General features: G+C 43.5%; 1 protein-coding gene across 2 annotated transcripts; it reads left to right on the top strand.

The window, feature by feature from the left end:
- Window positions 1-5,296: 5,296 nt before the first annotated feature.
- On the top strand, window positions 5,297-15,801 carry Znf174 (zinc finger protein 174). 2 transcript variants are annotated; one of them, XM_029570098.1, is made up of 4 exons: window positions 5,297-5,592; window positions 5,915-6,396; window positions 7,823-8,129; window positions 14,620-15,801. In XM_029570098.1, exons 2-4 carry the CDS (start codon window positions 5,995-5,997, stop codon window positions 15,219-15,221), a joined length of 1,311 nt encoding a protein of 436 aa, XP_029425958.1. In that variant the 5' UTR covers window positions 5,297-5,592; window positions 5,915-5,994; the 3' UTR covers window positions 15,222-15,801. The 2 variants fall into 2 exon arrangements, with proteins under 2 accessions (XP_029425958.1, XP_008844294.1); XM_008846072.3 differs by having other exon boundaries at window positions 5,297-6,396; window positions 7,823-8,045.
- Window positions 15,802-15,886: the final 85 nt, after the last annotated feature.

Here is a 15,886-nt window from a genome sequence, read left to right on the forward strand (position 1 = left end):
TGAACTCACAAAGATTTGCCTGCCTCTGCCTCCCAAGTGCTGGGATTAAAGGCGTGCGCCACCATGCCCAGCCTGAAATTATTTATTATTATTATTATCATCATTATTATTATTATTAAAGACAGAGTGTCACTATGTACCCCTGGCTGGCCTAGAACTTCCTATGTAGACCAAGATGACCTTGAACCTACAGATTCACCTACTTCTGCCTCCTGAGTGCTAATATTAAAGGCGTGGACCACTGATATTATTAATAAGCTTCATTAACCCCCCTTCATTTATTTATTATTATTATTATCATCATTATTATTATTATTAAAGACAGAGTGTCACTATGTACCCCTGGCTGGCCTAGAACTTCCTATGTAGACCAAGATGACCTTGAACCTACAGATTCACCTACTTCTGCCTCCTGAGTGCTAATATTAAAGGCGTGGACCACTGATATTATTAATAAGCTTCATTAACCCCCCTTCATGCTAAGTACTGAGTTTTTCACACAGCACTTTCACATTTGCTGGTTTGGATTATCTTGTCCATTGGACAGCACTGAAAAAAAAGGATAAATTTTCCTTTCCATATTTTCATAATTCTTTCCAAAAACATCTAGTCATATTATCCTGTCCTGAATGTGCTTCTTCAGGATCAAAGCCTTCTACAGCAATATTCAATATGTCTCCAGGATGAGCCAAATAATAATATTATCTTGGCAATTTCCTCAAAGTCTAGAGTCTTGCAGCCTCAAACTTTTTATTGATCATCACACTCAGCTTATATCAAGTTCTGAGAGATAAGTCTACAATGACCAAGTTCCTGAAGCTAATCTAGAAACGGATTCATTTCCAAGAATAGTAACCACCAAGGAGACTGGGCAGTGTGGTGGTCTGAATGAGAATGTCCCCCATAAGCTCCAAGTATTTGAATACTTGGCCCCAATTGGTGGCACTGTTTGTGGAGGTTTAGGAGGTGCAGTCTTACAGGATGAAGCACATCACTGGGGGTGGACTTTGAGAGTTCATAGCCTTGCCCCAACTTCTAGTTTGTCTCTCTCTGCTTCCTATGCCTGCTTGAAGATGTGAGCCCTCAGTTTTCTGCTCCAGCCACCATGCCTCCTGCCACAATGGACTCCTACCCCTCTGGCACTGTAAGCCAAATAAACTCTTCCTTCTATAAGTTGCCTTGGTTATGGTGTTTATCACAGCACAGAAAATTAATTAATACAGGAAATCATATCCTCTGGTCAATTCATTTAAGTTGTAAAATAGCTATGGGAAATATAAAAAGAAAACAGAAACATTCTTTAAACATTCTGGAGTTCTGCAGAACTCCCTTCTGGAATGTATGGGACTTTGAAACAACCTAGGAGTTAGGGGAGTGTAAAGACACAAGAAGAGAAAAAGCTAACTGGCTATGGTTGGAATCAATCTCTGTTGCAAAGAATATGTTTTGATCTTTTTTTTTTGAAATAGGGTCTCCTGCTGTAAGTAAAGGTGATCTTAAGCTCATTGCAGTCTTCCTGACTCAGCCTCCCAAGTGCTGGGATTACGGGTGTGCGCCACATGTCCAGCTGTCTTTTTCCTTTAAAAATGATTGAGGAGGGACTGGAGAGATGGTTTAGTGATTAAGAGCACTGGTTGCTCTTGTAGAGAACCCGGGTTCAGTTGCCAGCACCCACATGGCAGCTAACAACCATCTGTAACTCCAGTTCTTGGGGAATCCGACACCCTCTTCTGACCTCCGCCAGCGTTTCATGACATGGGTGCACTTACATAAAGGCAATACATGCATACACATAAAATAAATTAATAAAATGAGGTGATGATATGTTTCATTATATACATGTATGAAATTTTCAAGAATAAAAAATTAATATTAAAAATAAAGTAACATAAAAATAAATAAAATGAATGAAGTTGGGGATACAGATCAGTGATGTAGTAGAATGCTTACTTGGCATGCATGAGGCCCTAGGTTCAATCCACAATACTGTAATCAATCAATTAATCAGTAAATTGCAGGGGGGGTCGAATCAGCGACCCCCGTGCAGTGATGACTGGGGATGAGTAAATGCGCCGAGTCCTTGCCACCCCCAGCACGGGGGACAATCAGACGCAACGGGGAGCCTAGTCAAGCAGGGACTCATTTATTGCAGGTGTTATAGAGCTTATAAAGGCATCTGGAAATCCCCCTCCCCCCTGAGGGTGTATCTTAAGGATGGTCACGCACTGATCATGCACTCCTCAGCAGTGCGGAAGAATCCTTCAGACTTTTAAAACAAGTCAAGCCATGCCCCAGTAACTTCCTCTTGGACCTCTGCAAGGTGGGGCCTTTAGGTCCCCACAGTAAATAAATGAAATTATTGAAGCTGTCTTTCAAACTCAGTTTTATTGACAGCTACCAGACCCCTCCAATGCAGCTTCAGTGGCTTTTGCCAGGAAGAGAACCCAGCAACTGCCAGACGCGGCAAGTTGGGATGATTCTGAACATTATACATGCATCCCCTAAAGGTACTGCAGCAACCACAAATCCAACACCACTCTCTTCACAGACAGTGAGGTAGGCGATCTTTAGCTGCATGGAACATCATAGCAGCAGTCCTCACCTGGAAGGAACACATTTCAGAGCCACAGAGAACCTGGAGCAGCCGTAACTAAAGCAGAGTCTCCCGGCTGTGGTTAAATCAGTGGTGGTGGGGCTGGAGAGATGGCTCAGTGGTTAAGAACACTGGCTGTTCTTGCAGATACAACCAGGTTCAAATCCCAGCACCCATATGGCAGCTAACAACTGTCCATAACTCCAGTTCCAGGAGATCTGATGGCCTCTTCTGTCCTCTGAGAGCATTGCACAACACGGGCACACATATACATGTAGGCAAAATACACATACACACAAAATAAATATATTAAAACTAATAAAATATTTTTTAAAAAAATCAGTGGTGGTGACAGCTGGGTGATTTCTGGACTGTGATGAAGTCTTCTCTGGGTATCTGATCCTGAACTGAAGCTTGCACAGGCCATATGAAACTGGATTGGAGGTTCCCAAGTAGCTGTGCTGTACTTAGGTCAGCTGAAGCTGTCATGTTGACAAATGGAAGAGATGGTGACGAAACAGCTGTTTGCTGCTTCACTTATTAATTTGATGAGGTCCTACTTGTCAATAATGTCATATTTTCTGAGTGACTGGAGTGTTTTCAGAGAGTTCTTATCTTGCTTATATCTCAAAGTGTTTTTCCTACTTTTCCCCTAGCATTTTCAGAGTTTAGAGTCTTACATTAAGGGATCTATTTGGAGTTGATTTTTGTGCAAGGTGTGAGATAAGGATTTAGTTTCATTCTACATCTGGTTTTAAAAATTATTTAGCAACCTATAGTGGCCATTTTCAACTACACAGAAAAGGCAGCAATGGATTAAGGCTATCTAGAAATGTATTCAGCCAAGTTGCTTCATGGAAGAAAGATGTAAAAAATAAAGAACTTTGTTCTAGCCATACAGTGCAATAGTATGCCTAGGACAGGTAAATCCATACAGTTAGAATGGAAACCAACTGCTTAGTAGGTATGAGGTTTCCTTTTTGGGGTAATCGGAGTGTTTGTAGCAGACAGAGATTAATTTTATGTGAACTTTTACATCAAAATTTTTTGTGTATTTATCTGTATGTGTGTCTGTGTTTGTGGAGGCTGGAGGTTAATCATGGATCTGTTCCTCAGGAGCTGTACACCTTGTTTTTTGATGTACACCTTTGTTTTTTGAGACAAAGTGTCTCATTGGCTTAGAACTCAGCACCTAGGTTAGGCTGGGTGTTGAGGGAGTTCCAAGGATCTACCTGCCTGCCCATCACTGGGATTACAAGAGTTTACCACTCCTCTTAGCTTTTTCATTTGCGCTCTGGGGAATCATTTGAGCTCAGGTTCTCATGCTTGTATGACAAGCAGTATAACCAATTGAGCTATCTCCCCAGCCCCAAGAAAACCTTTTTTAGTTTAAAAAGTTTCATAGAGCTGGGCGTAGTGGTGCAGGCCTTTAATCCCAGCACACAGGAGGCAGAGGCAGGCGGATCTCTGTGAGTTCAAGGCCACCCTGGTCTACATAGTGAGTTCCAGGACAGCTGGGGCTACAGGGAGACCCTGTCTCAAAAAAACCAAAAAAAAAAAAAAAAAGTTTCCTAGAGCATGCTGGTACATTCTTATTATCCCAGCCCTGAGGCTGAGACAGGATTATGAATCCAGCCTGAATTGCAGTGAGACCTTGCTTCAAAAGAACAACAGTTTTCTATGAAGACAAGTAAAAAATAGCTGTGAAGAAAGTTTAAAAAAATCATAGGAAACTGTATTCTGGAAAAGTTAAGCTATTAGTAGATGGAAAGAAGATTTATTGTCTTCACGCATAGGAAGACTTGCAAAAGGTAAGGCTAACATGTTGACTTGTGGGGCTGAAGAAAGTGTAGTAGATGCTATCCTGGTTTCATAACTCCTCTTGACCCCTTATGTCCCATCCATCGCTAAATTTAATGTATTGGTCCATTGCCTGAAAAGATGGGGATTGAATCCAAGGCTTTGCACATCCTAGACAAGTCTGTTATCACTTTGCTAGCCTTTACCCCAAACTCTGAAGACAAGACAGTCCCTGGCTGAGGGAGGACACAGCCCCATTCCTAAGTTTTAGCTTGCAGCTCTCCCGGGAATTTGCTTTCCTCTGTCTGCCGATTGCTCACTCAAAGAGATTGCGGGTGAGGAAGGAAAGCGGACTATTTTTCTATTTAGCAAGCATCTGGTGAGTCCGTGCGAGGGTTAGATACTGGCGACTAGCATCAAGTGGGGTAAACCAGCAAGCGAGCTGTCAGAGAAAGTCAAGGTCCAGCTGTAGAGTTAAGGGTCTTCGCGCATTGATTGAACGCTCTGGTTCCAGCGCCCCGCACTTCGGAGACACCTCCTAGCTGCGAGGGCCACAGGTCCGATTCGAGGCCGAGCCGCGAGCCCTCCACATCGCGAACGAGCGGAAGACTCATTCGAGCCCGGCACTCCCAACTCCCCAAATTCCCTCCATCACCCAGCCGCTCATCAACCGAGCGATAATCCCAGGCGCTACACAGCTAGTGGCTCAAGCTCATGGGCCTCTAGCCACCGAACTACGAGTCCCGGGATGCACTGCGACTGCATTGATAGACATAACAGCCAATCGACGATGGACAATGTTCCAGAGCAGCCAATCCTGTGATGAGAAGGCGGGCCTTCCCGTGGGTGGGCTCTCGCAGCCAGTGGGCGTCGCCTCAACCAGGCTCCGGCTCCGCCCCCGGCCCGTGCTCTGGGGTTCCGGGTCTCTAGTCCCCGGAGAGGTGGGTTCGCCGCAGGTGGGCGCTAGGATTTACGCTTCCTCCGACCGTGGTGTAGAGGGCGGCATCTGAAGCTGACACCCGGCGTTGCCGTGGAGCTACGCGCCCCCTTGTCGCGGCCTCGTCAGACCCGGCTGGCTGGGCCGCAGAGCCGTAGCTCCTGGGCCTGTGGCGCGCAGCGAGCTCCGAGCTCGCTCTCAACCCCTGGCTGCGCTGTGGAATTAACTTGGCTCTACGCTGGGGCTCCCCAAGATACTGGAGGTTGGTGCCTGCAGGATGCTGGAGAGTTTGTGCGAGCTACCTGTAAGACAGCTTGAACTTTTGCTGGGGCTTCATCTGCCAGTCCTTTATATCATCTTGCCCAAGATGTGTGCTTAATAACCAAAATAAAAGAAATACTCCCTCCAGTACCCTTTAGGGATGTTATGACCTTTCTCCTTTGGGAGACAGTTTTTAAAAACTGACAGAAGACCAACTCTTCTCACTGTCAGGGACTTCAGAGTCGGGGGTAAAGGCTTGCAAATGAGAAAGCCGTGTCTTTGCAGCATTCCTCCCTAACACTTCGTTCTGACCATTCTCATAGCATTCAGAGTTCTCCAGGGCAATGATCCGGAACACTTGATCAGTTTACCGGGAGAGTGACGTTGTTTCCTGAGCCCCAAAATGGCAGCTAAAATGGAGATAACTTTGAGTACCCATGCTGAGGATTCCAACAAGCAAGAGAGACACATAATAACGAAGCTGGAAGAGAAACGGGGGCCCCCTCAACTAAAAGACTGCCCTGATCCTGAGCTCTCCCGCCAGAATTTCAGAGGCTTTTGTTACCAAGAAGTGTGCGGACCCCAAGAAGCTCTCTCTCGCCTTCGACAACTCTGCCGGCAGTGGCTGCAGCCTGAGCTACATACCAAGGAACAGATTTTGGAGCTCCTGGTGATGGAACAGTTCCTGATCATCCTGCCTCCAGAGATCCAGGCTCGGGTCAGGCATCAAAATCCAATGAGCAGCAAGGAGATTGTGACCCTGGTGGAAGACTTACACAGAGCATCCAAAAAACCAAAGCAGTGGGTAAGGAGGGTCCTCTCTGTGAGCCCCAGGATTTCTTTCTCATGGAGGCAGTATTTTGTGTCAGGATCCCTGGCTGGTTAGAGACTCCAGAGGACTAGATGGCTTCAAAAAATTTTTTCAGCTTCTGGTAACCCCTTTACCCTGAAGACAATTTCAGAAACCCAGCCACAGGCATCCGGTGAGGAAGTATTAGACCAAGGTTCTTATTTCTTCATGGGCCTCATAACCTCAGTAGTCTGAAAATTCTGGAATTTCTACTGTCAGAGTCCCCCTACCCCCACATTCCTCATGAAATTTTGCTGCAATCAGAATTTTTAGCAGTCAAGACCAACCTGTTGGATGGGAAATTGACAATGAGTGAACTTCCCAGGACTTTGTTCCAGTGAAGTGCTTGCCATATTAATAGCCTTTGAATCAGACAGTTCAGCTCATTTCCCACTATTACTCCCCCCCCACTCCATCCCTCAAGTCAAACCCTAGCTAGGGCCTCAAGGAAGCAAGCAAGCTGTGCTTTAGAAAATGGAATGGGTGAGGGCCTAGGCAGGGTAGTCTTAAATCTAAGTACTGATGCACTTTTTTAAAAAATATTTTATTTATTATTTTTATTTTATGTGTATATGTGTATTGCCTGCATAGGTAAGTGCACCCATGTCGTGCAATACCCACGGAGCACAGAAGAGACTATTGGATCCCCTGGAACTGGAGTTACGGACTGTTGTTAGCTGCCATGTGGGTGTTGGGAATCAAACCTGGGTCTTCTGCAAGAACAGTCAGTGTTCTTAACCACTGAGCCATCTCTCCAGCCCCTGATGCACTTTTTTTTGTTTATTTTGGGTTGTTTTTTTTTTTTTTTTTTTTTGAGACATGGTCCTCCTGTAGTCCCAGCTGGCCTGGAACTCACTATGTAGACCAGGCTGGCCTCAGTCTTACAGAGATCCACCTGCCTCTGCCTCCCATGTGCTGGGATTAAAGGTGAGCGACACCATTCCTGGCCAACTGCTGCACTTTGGGGGCAGAACTTAGAAAGTTAGAATGGTTTTCAATGGCCCCTTCTATTCCTATAAGGTCTATTTCTAGCAGAAATAGAGAGGTATGTAGGGTGGGAATCCAATGGACTATTGTTATTACTGATTGTGATGTTTTTGCCACCTCTTCTCTGGTGACCTTGACTCTAGGCCTTGTGACTGGACCTAGCTTGGGACAGCTACTTGGGAAGTACTGGCTAATATGAAACAGTCTAATTTCTTTCATTCTGTGTGCCCTTCTCTTTGCCTCCTTTGAGGGTCTCCACCGATCTCTATAAAAATTGACCTCTAGGCCACTACCTGGGCTTCCCAAGATAAAGGAGTCATTATATAGCAGTGAGTAGAATGTTGCTCTCAGTCTGTCCAATGAATGGAGAGTAATGAATGGCCCTTCTTCCTAGGTGGCTGTTTGTATGCAAGGGCAGAAGGTGCTCTTGGAGAAAACAGGAGCTCAGCTTGAAGAACAGGAACTGCCAGACTTTCAACCTCAAACTCCTAGGAGAGAGCTCCAGGAGAACTCTCAGGAGGAGCCTTCCCAGGAAGAATCTCATGACCGGCTGAACACCCATCATTGGGAGAAATCCTCACTCCTCCAGGAACCAGCCCTCAAATTGACTGGGACAGGTAAACACTCTGTCTCCTCGCACCCTCTCATCAGCTTTTTATTTCCATCAAAGCATCTCATGGTTCTACAAATTCATAGACCAGGTGTGTTACATACACTTACCTTAAATTAAAATTTTTTTTTCTTATTTGTCTGTATGTATGAATAATGTGTGGGTGAGGGTATGAGTGCCACGATGCACATGTGGAGGTCAGAGGACAACTTTGTGGAGTCAGTTCTCTCTCTCTACTTTTATGTGGGTTTTGGAGATCTAACTCAAGTCACTGGGTTTGGGCAACAGGTGCCTTTACTTGAAGTGAGCCATTAGTTGGCTCACAGCCACTTTTTTTAAGCCCCAAATTACGTATTAAAGTAAATAAGTTAAAAGGTATATCAGCTGACAAGTTTTTAAATTGAATCAATTTCCTATTTGTCTATATGACATATACTCATGTATTCTGTCATACATGTTAAGGCTTATCGAGCCAAATTTATGTCCCCAAATGTCCTTCAGTGTGTGTCTATTCACTGAAGCCTGGTTAACCTATCTAGTGTCATGGCCCTAAAGAAAACCAAGTCTCCCTCTCCCAGTAGTTATTGATTGTCAACAGTTCCTCTGCAAAGGTTGGAGCTTCTTCCCCACTTCCCCACTTCTGTGCTTGGATTTTGTGTGAGTTAAGGTTGCATGGGTCTTGTGCACCTACCTTCTTAATGTTGTATATAATAATTGATGGCTTTTGTTTTTGTTTTTGCTTTGAGATAGTTCACTATGCAGCCCTGGCTGGCCTGGAACTTGAAAAGTAGACCAGGCTGGCCTCAAACTTACAAAGATCTATCTGCCTGATACTCTATCTATCAGTCCTGAGTGCTGGAATTAAAGTCATGTACCACCATGCTTAGTGATGTTCATTTCCTTTATTTCCTAAAAATAAAATTAACTACAACAATGGTAGTTGTACTATAAATATGGAGTACATTTTTATTATATTTTATTTTAATGAATAGTTGATGGTCCAGTGCATGGCAGAACTATTCTACCTCTGAGTTTTCTGTCCTGTTCAGACTTTCTTGTAAGTAAAGACAGATCCAGATATAAATGTTCTTGAACGTCATGCAAGGTCTGGCTGAGTTTCGTTATTTAAAACAGTCTCATATTTAGAATGGCCTAAAGAATGTTCTGCCTAATAAAGAAGAAGCCCCACTCTATATTACTCAAGTTTCTCCTCTTCTGTGACATTGACTATGCTTCGAACCCTTAGGTCTGTTTCTTTGTCATTGCTGGCTCTGTTCTACACAGTCCTGTGATTGCTAAGACCTGCTGACAGTGACCCTTGGCCATTCTTGTTGATAGGAAACCAGGATGCAGGCAGCATCCAGCATTAAGATCAGGGATTGGAGGAGTGGCATTAAGATGAAAGCCTTGTCTCTTTAAATTTTTCTATATGCAGTGAAATACTTTGTATCACAGTCCTTTTAGGCTCCTATAAAAAAATATTAGAAGTGGGTAGCATATAAATTTCTCACAGTTATGGAACCTGGGAAGGCCAAGATCAAGGCACCTGCATGGCTGGGTTCTGGTGAGGGTCCTTTCTGGTTCTTCTGTGTCCTCACATGGCAGAAGCAGCAAGCTTCTGATTTTTTTTTTCCCCAGGGCTAAAGATTAAACGTGTTAGGCAAGCACACTGTCACCGAGATACCCCTCCCCATCTCCCAACCCCTGTAATACTTCACCTCTGAATACCATCATCTTGGAAGTTAGGATTTCATTATATGAGTTTTGGGGAGCATAAACATTCAGTCCATTATACTTTGATTACTCTCTGAACTCAGTAATGTATCCAATAAAAAAAGCTGTAACCCTGCGTGAGATCCTGCTTCATTACGTATAGCTTTTATGGTCCCAAAGATAGTGGCCTACACAATTCTACCTCAGCAGAGTTGAGTGTATATAGGATGCCTGTCTCCTTTCATTTGATTCCCAGGAGAGTGGTAGAATAGTGCTCCTCACACAGAAGTTCCACCTGTGACTTCCTCCCAAGCTTGACTATGTAATGATACACTAGCTGCTAGCCACATGTAGGCAAGTGCTTTTATTCACTGAGCCACATTGCTGGCTCTTTGTTTGAGAGAGGGTCTGTCTCTAACATAAGCCTGTGACCCTCCTGCCTCAGTTTTCCAAATGCTGAAATTATGGGCATGCATAGCCATACCTGGCTTATTTCTATTATGTATTTGTGTATGAATAGACTTTCTAGATCATAGGTTAACTCTGTGTTTACTTTTGTTTTTGAGACAAGGAACCCTTACTATGGAACCCTGGCTAGCCTGAAACTCACTAAGTAGACCAGGCTGGCTTTGTATTCACAGAGATCCATTAGCCTCTGCCTCATGAGTGCTGAGATTAAAGCCATGTACCACCACTGCACTTAGTCTGTGCTTAACTTTTTTGATGAACCACTGGATTAGTTTGCAAAGTGGCAGTAACATACTATACTCCTATCAACAAAATGTGAGGGTGCTTGTCCACGTCTCTCCCAGAACTTACTGTCAGTTATTATGATGGCCATTGTATCAAGTGTGAAGTGGTATCTTCTTGAGGCATTGATTTTTATTTCCCTAAATTAGTTTAGCATCATTTGATACGTTTATGAAATTGTGTATCTTCTTCAGCAAGATGGCTCAGTTTGATAAAGGCACTTGCTGCCAAACCTGATAACCTGAATTTGATCCTTGGGACCCACATGGTAGGAGAGAATCAACTCTTGCAAGTTGTCCTCTGACTTCCATATGCGCTGTGGCACATGAGCACCCACCTCCCCTGACAAAATAGACATAATAAAAAATGTTTAAAAGATAAATTGTATATCTTGTAATTGTGTTTTGTTTGTTTGAAATATGGTCACATGTAGCCCAGGCTGGCCTCAGACTGACTATGTAGCTGAGGCTGATCTTGAACTCCTGATCCTCCTGCCTTCATCTCTCAAGTTCTGGGGTAATAGACCTTGTCATCACTCCTAGCTTTTATAGAAAAATACATAGGTCCTTTTCCCATTAAAAAAAATACTTGAATTTTTTTTTTTTTTGGTCTTTTTGAGACAGGGTCTCCCTGTAGCCCCAGCTGTCCTGGAACTCACTGTGTAGACCAGGCTGGCCTTGAACTCACAGAGATCCACCTGCCTCTGCCTCCTGAGTGCTGGGATTAAAGGCGTGCGCCACCACACCCAGCAATACTTTAATTTTATGTGCATAAGTGTGTTGCCTACATGTTTGTAAGTCCACCTGTGTTGTGCAATGCCTGAGGAAGTCAGAAGGGGGCGTCAGAGTCCCCTGGAACTGGAGTTATGGATTGTTGTTAGCCACCATGTGAGTGCTAGGAATTGAACCATCCAGTGCTCTTAACTGCTGAGCCATCTCTTCAGCCCCCCTTTGCCCATTTTCAATTTGGACCATTTGTCTTTTTATTGAGGTTTAAGAGTATTTATGTATTCTGGATCCTAGACTTTGTCTATAATTTGCAAATGTTTTCTCCCATTCTGTGGATTGTCCTTTCAGTTTTTTGTTTTTTTGTTTGTTTGTTCTTTTTGAAACAAGGTCTCCCTGTAGCCCAAGCTGTCCTGGAACTCACTATGTAGACCAGGCTGGCCTTGAGCTCACAGAGATCCGCCTGCCTCTGCCTCCCAAGTGCTGGGACTACAGGTGTGCGCCACCACGCCTGGCTTAGTTTTTTTAAAAACATACATTTTTATGTGTTTTGTGTATTTCTGAATGTGTGTAGGTACACACATGCCATGGTGTGCATGTAGACTTAATGGAGTCAGCTCTCTCTTTCCACCATGTGGATCTTGGGGTTCAAACTCAGGTAATCAGGTTTGGCAGCAGGCACCTTTACCCTCTGAGCAATTTTGCTGGCCCAAATGTTTTTCATTTTGGTAGAGTCTAATTTATCCATTTTTTTTCTATTTGCTTGGGCTTTTGATGTCATATCTAAAATTCCATTTCCTGATGAAAGGATTCAGATTTACAGTGGTGCTTTTCTCAAGGAAGAGTTAAATTTAGTTCTTATATTTAGATTTTTGGACCATTTTGAGTTAGTTTTTTTTTTTAATTTTAAAATTGTATTTGTTTTTAGGTCTTTTGCTTACATGTATATAAGTGTACCCATGCGTGCAATGCCTGTGGAGGTCAGAAGAGGGCAGGTCTGTAGAGGGCACTGGATCCTCCAGAACTGAAGTTATGGACAGTTGTTATCTGCCATGTGGGTGCTGGGAACCAAACTCAGGTCCTCTGCAAGAGCAGCCAGTGCTCTTAACCACTGAACCACCTCTCCAAGTCCCTTCGGTTAGTTTTTGTATGCGGTGTGAGGCAAGGGTTTGTCTTAGTCTTTAAGGTTACTATAACAGAATCCCTTAGATTGGGTAATTAATAAATAACAAACGTATTGCTAACAGTTTCGGAAGCTAAGATGTCCAAGGTTAGCAGAAGGAGATGGCTTAGTGGGGAAGAGTGCTTGCTGCACAGGTATGATACCAGAATTCAAATCTCCAGAACCTATTGTTAAAAGCTAGGTCTGGTTGTATGTGCTCCTGTAACCTCAATATTGGGGTGTGACAGGAGGATCTTGCCCCAAGTTCGGTGAGAGACTGTCTCAAAAGTAAGGCTGAAAGTAACAGAATAAAGAACCCAGTATCCACCTCTGACCTCTGTTAGCTCTTTACACAGGCATGCATATGTACACACACACACACACACACACACACACACACACACACAGAGGCACACGCATATACCTCAATTACACTCAATCTCATACGCACAAAGAAAAAATTCAAGGTCAAAGTACCAATAAATACAGTATCTGAGGAAGGCTCATTCATCAGAGATAGCAACTGCCATGTGTCTCCATGTGGTGAAAAAAATAGTAAACAAGTTTTCTCCAGCATTTTTTTGGTTTTTTTTTTTTTTTTTTTTTTTTTTTTTTTTTTTAAAGACTAGACTGGCCTCAAACTCTCAGAGATCCACCTGCCTCTGCCTCCCGAGTGCTGGGATTAAAGGCCTGCCCCACCACGACCAGCTCTCCAGCATTTTTTTTTTAAAGGGCACTAGTTCCATTCATGAGAACTCCAGCATCATGACCCCATTACCTCCCAGATGCTTCACCTCCCAGTGTTACTACATGAGGGACTATCAATGTGAATTTAGGGTGAACATTTAGACCACAGAGGAGTCTAACTTTATTCTTTGAAGCTTGTGGAAATCCAGTGGTACCAGTGTCATTTATTGAAAGATGATTCTTTCCCCCATTAAATTTTCTCAAGAACCTTGATGAAGCCAGGCACAGTGGTGCATACTTGTAATCTCAGCACTTAGGAAATAGAGGCAAGATGATCATGAGCTTAAGATCATCATCAGCAACATAGGGAGTTTGAGGCTAGCTTTGGCTCTGTGAGACCGTCTCAAAAAATGAATAAAACAAAACCTTGATGGAAATCACTTGGCATTAACTGTTTGGGCTGCTCATGAAATTTGAATTTAATTAAAATTCAAAGTTGAATTCCTCAGGCACACTAGCTCTATTTCAAATACTCAATAGTCATGTGGTCATGTCTGCCTGATGGATGCCATGTTGAATGGTGCATACAGTTCATGAAAACAAATTTTCCACTTTACAGGAGGTCCTGTTGGATAGTCCTGCTCCTGGTCCCCAAGCTTCTTTAGTCCATTCTAGCTCATACCATCTTGATCCTAAGTCCTGCCAGTCAGAAGGTGGGCAGTTTCTTTAATTAGGATACATATCTAGCCTATGCTAAACACTTAATGCTATCAACATTGTAATGGGAAAAACCACTTCATCCTTTGAAGTGAAGGGGTTTGTCAATCTGTGTCCAAGTAAGTGAGAGATATTTATTCAAATAGTTATTTTAGCCAGGCATGGTGGTGTGTGCCTTTAATCCTAGCCCTCAGGAGGCAGAAGCTGGTGGATCTCTGCAAGATTGATGCCAGCCTGGTCCATGTAGTGACTTCCAGGTGGGCTGGGACTAGGGAGACCCTGTCAAAAACAAAAAACAAAATCAAATAGTTATTTTAATTATTAAAATGTTAACCCTCAGCCAGGTGTAGTGGTGCATGTCTGTTGTCCCAGCCACATGGAGGATCATTTAAGTCCAAGAGTTTGGAGCCAACCTAGGCAATATAATTAGACCCTGTCTCAAAACAAATAAACAAAACGTCACTGTCTTCCTTCTTTTATTCATTAATACTTAGTTCTGATTTTTTTCCTGTTCTTGTTTTCCTATACCTCTTCCTAAACATAGGAAGAAAAGAAGGGATTGGAGAAATTGGTCCCTAACTTACATAAATCAGAAACACTCTCAGTAACTAGCTAACTGTGCAGATTTCCAGGCCTACCCCTCAGAGATTCTGACTCATCAGTCTCAGGGATGAGGACCTCCTTTGTTAACAGGTACTGCAGAGGAATCTAATGCAAGTTTCCAGGAGAAGGCTACCCTTTGACAAACCACATAACATATTTTATACTTTTTGGTGAAGTTCTTTCTTCCAAGTATATAAAATTAAAAATATTCTTTCTAATTATAGAGGCCTCCAGAATGAGAAGTGATAACAAGGAAAATCCACAACAGGAAGGGGCCAAAGGAGCAAAGCCATGTGCAGTGTCACCTGGAAGATCCAAAGGAAATGGTCTGCAGAGCCCTGAGCCGAGAGGGAGAAACATGAGTGAATCCCGGTTGTCACGGAGGCAGGTCAGTCCCCCAAATGCTCAGAAGCCATTTGCTAACTACCAGAGACATTGCAGAGAACTGGAATATATCAGCAGTCCCCTCAAAAGCCAACCACTGAGAGAGTTGAAAAAAAGCAAAGGAGGCAAAAGAAGTCTGAGCAGCCGTTTGCAACGTCTTAGTCACCAGGCAGCCCATTCAGTGAAGAAACCTTATAAATGTGATGACTGTGGGAAAAGCTTCACATGGAATTCAGAGCTGAAACGACATAAGAGAGTACATACAGGAGAGAGACCCTACACCTGCGGAGAATGTGGAAACTGCTTTGGGAGGCAGTCAACCCTGAAACTGCACCAGAGAATCCACACTGGGGAGAAACCGTACCAGTGCAGCCAGTGTGGGAAAAGCTTTCGCCAGAGCTCAAATCTCCACCAGCACCACAGGCTCCACCATGGGGACTGAAGGAGTGCTGTGTGCTTTAGAGTCCCAGGGAAGGGCTTCTTGTCTCTCCTTTCCTTTATTTGCATGTAAATAACAAAGTATCTTCATGACTTGCAAAACCAAGCAAATGGCCCTTGGGGAGTGATGGATGAATACTCAACTGACAAGGAGCCGGAAAAGAGGCTGATGGGACCTGTCTGCACATGGTGACAGGGTAAAGAGATGGCAGATCTGGGTGTTGGGGCAAAGAACTGCAGTCTCTGCAGAGTGGGGAGTAACTAATGAGGATGAATTAGAATGAGCTGCAGGTGGCCCCTTGTTAAAATCTTGTTGCTTTAGCCTCTAAAATATGATGTTAAAGAGTAAATTCCATAGTTACTGCATTTGCTATCATTTTAGGCAGTGTTTTCTTGTGTATACTTGAGAAGTTCATCAGCATTCCACGGCAACATCCACAGGGGAATCCTCTAGTATTTCTGTAACTCCTAACTTCTTAACAAAGGACAAATTGAGAGTATATACATATTTGTGTGATGAGAGAGTTTCTAATAAGTAGATGGTACTTTTATTTTAAAAAAAAGTTGCATTTAAGGAACCTTTTTTTTTTTGGTCTTTTTGAGACAGGGTCTCCCTGTAGCCCCAGCTGTCCTGGAACTTACTATGTAGACCAGGCTGGCCTTGAACTC

This window comes from Nannospalax galili, unplaced genomic scaffold, assembly GCF_000622305.1.
Source record: "Nannospalax galili isolate Female #2095 unplaced genomic scaffold, S.galili_v1.0 scaffold471, whole genome shotgun sequence".
Classification (NCBI taxonomy): Eukaryota; Metazoa; Chordata; class Mammalia; order Rodentia; family Spalacidae; genus Nannospalax; species Nannospalax galili.

Coding starts and splice junctions, on each gene's coding strand:
- Znf174 (XM_029570098.1), top strand. CDS start 5,995: ATGGCAGCTAAAATGGAGATAACTTTGAGTACCCATGCTGAGGATTCC. Junction 6,397..7,822: donor CCAAAAAACCAAAGCAGTGG/GTAAGGAGGGTC, acceptor CCTTCTTCCTAG/GTGGCTGTTTGTATGCAAGG. Junction 8,130..14,619: donor TCTACAAATTCATAGACCAG/GTGTGTTACATA, acceptor TTCTAATTATAG/AGGCCTCCAGAATGAGAAGT.